General features: G+C 42.3%; 1 protein-coding gene across 1 annotated transcript; it reads right to left on the bottom strand.

Moving 5' to 3' along the window:
* Window positions 1-4,314: 4,314 nt before the first annotated feature.
* LOC128504566 (40S ribosomal protein S3a-like) lies at window positions 4,315-4,818 on the bottom strand (the record flags this gene model as incomplete). Its single annotated transcript, XM_053474661.1, has 1 exon — window positions 4,315-4,818. A coding segment is annotated over one exon (474 nt), but the record flags the coding sequence as incomplete, so codon positions are not given.
* Window positions 4,819-6,204: the final 1,386 nt, after the last annotated feature.

Raw genomic sequence — 6,204 nt, 5'->3', positions numbered from 1 at the left:
CAATTATTGTTATAATTGCCATGCGTGTATAGATACCTATGGTGTTAGAGTGGCCGTATGTATTGTTTTAGGGTGCATATAAATATATCAGGCATCATATTTCCACATTTGAGGACTGGCCCCAGCTACGTGGTGGTTTAATGGTAAGTTGACCTACCTAACGTACAGATGATCATTAGTTCAAACCTTGTTGGGACCTGTATCGTGGAAAAGTTTTATAATCTGTTTATATATATATATTTTTTAATATATGGTATTGAAAAATCCAAACCCCAGTTGACTGGTGGCATAATGGTAATGCGACCTGCCCGGCATATAACGGGTTTGTTCCCCGAGGGCCTCTATGTTGTGAGTAAGTATGTTGCAGTGTATATATTTATTTATATATGGTAATGCTGTATCTAGTGTTTTAGAGGCTCTTTATCATGTTAAAGTGTGAGTAATGTTTTAGAGAGGTTATATAATAGTTTATGTCAATGAGGAGAAAACAGGGTCATATATCTATGGTGATATCCCAAAGAACCTGGTTGTTTGATGGTGTAACGGTAATGTGACCTACTTGTTACATAAGGCATTCTTGGTGCGAACTTCAATGGCTTCTTTATTGCGTGTAAGTATTTTGCAGTTTATATATTTATTTATATTTGGTATTGCTGTATCTAGTGTTTTCGAGGCTCCTTTATTGTGTTAGTGTGAGTATATATTGTTACAGTTGCTGTGTGTATATATGTAGGCTGTATGTAATGTTTTAGAGAGGGTATATGTCAGTGAGGAGACAACAGGGTCATACATCTACAGCAAAGCCTCAGTTCTCTGATCGCGTAGAGGTAATGTGCCAATGTGCCTTTCCTGTTGTGTAAGGGGTTCGTGATTTGGACCCCACTGACTTCTTTATCGCCTTTAACAGTGTATATATTTATTTATATTTGGTATTGCTGTATCTAGTGTTTTCGAGGTTCCTTTATTGTGTTAGTGTGAGTATATATTGTTACAGTTGTTGTGTGTATATATGTAGGGTGTATGTAATGTTTTAGAGAGGGTATATAATAGTATAATGTCAGTGAGGAGATAACAGGGTCATATATCCATGGCAAAGCCTCAGTTGTTTGATGGCGTAGAGGTAATGTGCCCTACCTGTCAAGTTAGGAGTCTTTGGTTCAGACCCCAATGGGCTCTTTATTGCATGTAAGTATTTTGCAGTGTATATATTTATTTATATTTGGTATTTCTGTATCTAGTGTTTTCGAGGCTCCTTTATTGTGTTAGTGTGAGTATATATTGTTACAGTTGCTGTGTATATATGTAGGGTGTATGTAATGTTTTAGAGAGGGTATATGTCAGTAAATGTAAGTGAGGAGAACACAGGGTCATGGCGGCACATCGCTTCCTATTCCCTGGTAATGGTAATATGCCTCGCTTGATGTGCAAAGGGGTTGCCGGTTCATATCGCTTTACATGTTTTAGTGTTAAAGTGGAAGTATGTATTGTTATAGTTACTTTGTGTGTATATATATATATATATATATATATAGTGTTAGAAATGCATAATTTTAAAGGGCATGTATCGTGTTAGCGTAGGTGCATGTAAGTATTTGTGAGTCAGGAGATGATAGGCATCATATTCCTTAGGAGAGGAAACAACAGAGCCAGTTGCACACGTGGTGGCGTAAAGGTAAGGTAAGCAGCCCAACATTCAAAGGGTCGCTGGTTTGAATCCAGATGGCTACAAGGTGGTGTTAGTGAATAATTGTTGAATGTATATATTATTTTAGAGTAGGGGAGTATATGTAAGGATATGTGAGACAGGAGAAAACAGCGACATATTTCCACGCCAAAAAAGCAAAGCAATCTGCCTGGTGGTGTAAAGGTAAAGTAACCTGCCTACCATACCAAGGATCGATGGTTTGAATCCTGATGGATCCTCTGTGGTGTATATGTTATTTTAGAGTAGGGGCATATATATAAGTATATGTGAGTCAGGAGAAAACAGGGTCATATATCCACGGCGAGAAAGCAAAGCCAACTACCTGGTGGTGTAAAGGTAAGGTAACCTGCATACTATACCAAGGATCGCTGGTTCGAATCCTGATGAATATATTGTTTTAGAATAGGGGCATATATGTAAGTATATGTGAGTTGGGAGAAAGCAGGGTCATATATCCACGGCGAGAAAGCACAATCGGCTGCTCGGTGGCGTGAAGGTATAGTTACCTGCCTGACATACAATGGATCGTTGGTTCGAATCCTCATGATGACTTCTGCACGTAAGTACGCAGTGTGGCTCTGCTTGTGTGCGCTAGTGGATGGTGTTAAAGTGGCTCTGTGGCACTCTAACCTCAGACACTTACATACACATCTACAGCCTCACCTGCATACACATAGCCGGTTGCAGATAACACTTGAAGGTTGCGCTAAGCTGTGTGTCCTTGCACGCAGTGACCAAAAACACTGGTTGCGGAAAAGGTTTCGGAATGTGTGTGCATCCGCTTGACCCGTTCATGTGCGTGCACAGTAGCCCACACAGCGACTTACATGGAGAATCATCATGGCGGATACGATACCGGAGATCCGGAGTATGATGGGGCATCACCGGCAGCTGCCCCCTTGCCTTCTCTCTGCTTCTTTCGGGACAGAAACAAACACAATATATTACTTTGTATATTGTGAGACAAAGACCCCCTTCAGGGGGTTTTACTCACTTCAGGGGGGTGTGGTCATGGGAGCATGTCCCCCACCATCCATGCAACATGTATAAAGTATAGCAACATGTATAAAGTATAGCAACATGTATAAAGTATAACTAAAGTAACATGAATAGAGTATAAAGGTAACATGCAATAGAGTATAAAGAAAAACAATAATTGAAACACTTAATTAACAAAGTATAGTAAACCACTTAGATATATTATTACTAAGGTGTTACACTTTGTTAATTAAGTGTTTTAATTAATTAAGTGTTTTAATTAATTAAGTGTTTCTAATTAAGTGTTTCAATTATTGTTTTTCTTTATACTCTATTGCATGTTACCTTTATACTCTATTCATGTTACTATTCATGTTACTTTAGTTATACTTTATACATGTTGCTATACTTTATACATGTTGCTATACTTTATACATGTTGCTACATGGTGGGGGACATGCTCCCATGACCACACCCCCCTGAAGTGAGTAAAACCCCCTGAAGGGGGTCTTTGTCTCACAATATACAAAGAGTATATTGTGTTTATTTCTGTCCCGAAAGAAGCAGAGAGAAGGAAAGGGGTGGCTGCCGGTGATGCCCCGTCATACTCCAGATCTCCGGTATCGTATCCGCGGTTTTGTATCCGCCATGATGATTCTCCATGTAAGTCACTGTGTGGGCTACTGTGCATGCACATGAACGGGTCAAGCGGATGCGCACACATTCCGAAACCTTTTCCGCAACCAGTGTTTTCGGCCACTGCGTGTGAGGACACACGGCTTAGTGCAACCTTCAAGTGTTACCCGCAACCTTGTCCGCAACCAGCTATGCGTATGCAGTTGAGGCTGTAGATGTGTATGTAAGTGTCCAATGTTAGAGTGCCACAGAGCCACTTTAACACCATCCACTAGCACACACAAGCAGAGCCACACTGCGTACTTACGCACAGAAGTCATCATGAGGATTCGAACCAGCGATCCATTGTATGTCAGGCAGGCAACTATACCTTCACGCCACCGAGCAGCCGACTGCGCTTTCTCGCCGTGGATATATGACCCTGCTTTCTCCCGACTCACATATACTTATATATACACGCCCCTATTCTAAAACAACATATTCATCAGGATTCGAACCAGCGATCCTTGGTACGGAAGGCAGTTTACTTAACCTTTACACCACCAGGCAGTTGGCTTTGAGTTCTCGCCGTGGATATATGACCCTGCTTTCTCCCGACTCACATATACTTATATATACGCCCCTATTCTAAAACAGTATATACACCACAGAGGATCCATCAGGATTCGAACCATCAATCATTGGTAGGGAAAGCAGGTTACTTTTCCTTTACACCACCAGGCAGTTGGTTTTGTGCTCTCGGCGTGGAAATATGTCACTGCTTTCTCCTGACTCACATATACTTATATATACGCCCCTACTCTAAAATAACATAGACACTCTGTAAACATTAACACCACAGAGGAGCCAGCAAGAGTCGAACCAGCAACCCTTGGTATGGTAGGCAAGTTACTTTACCTTTACACCACCAGGCAGTTGGTTTTGCATCCTCGGCGTGGATATATATATATCTACATATATCTATATATATATATATATATAAAAATATATATTTTCTTTACAGGCTCTAATTCAGATTATGCATCTCAGACAGATTCCTGAAGTGGGGGCTCATATCCATCAGCCCGCTCTACTTTGGCGCCTGTCTCATCTCCTGCAGGCTTCCCAGCACCACCGCCTTCACCATGTAGTTTCATAAGTTTGCCCAGCTCAAACTTTGGCTTTTTCAGCATCTTCACTTTGCGTACATACACATCATGTAGAGGATAGATGGACTGGCAGGCCTTTTCAATGTCTTTGCCGATACTGTCTGGAATTAGCTTGTTAACAACTTCTTTCAAGTCATTTGTCTGCACTTCACGAGTCATGATTTCCATCATCTTCTTGCGGATCTGACGCACTTGCTGATGCTGGGCATAAGAAGTCTTTCTAATCTGGTTGTTACGCTTTTTGGTGAATCCAACACAGAATAGGCAAAGTAGGTAGCCATCTGTGGTCTTCACATCAACGTGAGCCTCTCTGCATGGATATATGACCCTGCTTTCTCCTGACTCACATATACTGATGCCCACGTAGTCTGCATGGAACGGAGGGGGCCCTGACAGGGGTGCAGAGCAGGGCTAGGTCAGGGGGTCAAAGAAAGTTCAACGGGGAGGGGGAGGAAGTGAAGGGGGTATATAAGGTTGGTGCGTAAGAATGTTCTGGGCTTTTTGTTGTGCCAGCCTACCCGGTTCTGTGTTTCGTTTCAGGATTCTGTCACAGCCGGGGGGCGGTAGCTTGCCAGGTTGCCGGGGGGTGTTATGTGGTTATTGCCACTGGTGTTAAAGTGTCGGTGGGAGGTTCCTGGCTGGGCAGTTGCTGGAACCTCAGGTGGGGGAGGGGCATCATGGTATGCCCTCCCATAAGGTGATGCTTACAGTTTGGCCCCGGTTGGTCCTGGCAAGCTTTCGGGTGTTTTATTGTATTTGGGTCATTGCCGTGTTAATGCACCTTCGTAAATGTTTACAGGTTGCGTGGCATTGACGTTAATAAATCGTCTGTGGCCTTTATTCATCCCACATCTGGTGTCCGTGTTTTTATTGGGGGGTTAACCAGGATGACATAGCCCGAGAGTCGAGGCTACCCCCTGTCATTATATGTACGCCCCTACTCTAAAACAATCGATACACTCTAGGTGCATTAACACAAAAGAAGAGCCATCAAGATTCGAACCATTGATCCTTAGTACAGTATGCAGGTTACTTTACCTTTACACCACCAGGCAGTTGGTTCTACTCTCTCGCCGTGGAAATACCACCCTGCTTTCTCCTGACTCACATATACTTATATATACGCCCCTACTCTAAAACAATATACACACTTTATATGCATTAACACCACAGAGGAGACTCTGGGATTCAAACCAGCAATCCTTGGTATGGCATCCAGGTCACTTTACCCTTACACCAACAGGCAGTCGGTGGGGCTTTCTCGGGGTGGATATATGACTCTGCTTTCTCCTGACTCACTCTAAAACATTACATACAGCCAATCTAACACTACAGAGATGAATACAAACACATATATACTTAAACGTCATAAGAGAGCCGGTAAGACTAGAACCAGCAGTACTTTGTAAGATACACAGGTTACCTTACCGCTATACCACCAAGTAGACAGATGCTGCTTCTGATATATGAGCCTGCTTTCTCCTGATTCACATAAACTTATATGTATCCACTCTAAAACAATACGTTTAGCTGCTCTAATAGGATAGGTATACACAAAGCAAATATGCCACTAGATATTTATACGACACACATGAGCCACAGGGATTTGAACCAAATATGGTGCACTCTTAAGACATCATGTCTTTAGGCCAACAGGCAGATGGACACGCTACCTTATCATGGATACATGATGCTCCTCATAAGAACCCACTCTAAAATGTTGCACTACAGTCACTC

This window comes from Spea bombifrons, chromosome 9, assembly GCF_027358695.1.
Source record: "Spea bombifrons isolate aSpeBom1 chromosome 9, aSpeBom1.2.pri, whole genome shotgun sequence".
Lineage (NCBI taxonomy): Eukaryota > Metazoa > Chordata > Amphibia > Anura > Pelobatidae > Spea > Spea bombifrons.
Note: the sequence above shows the minus strand (reverse complement) of the source record. Positions and strands in the feature narration are given on the sequence as shown.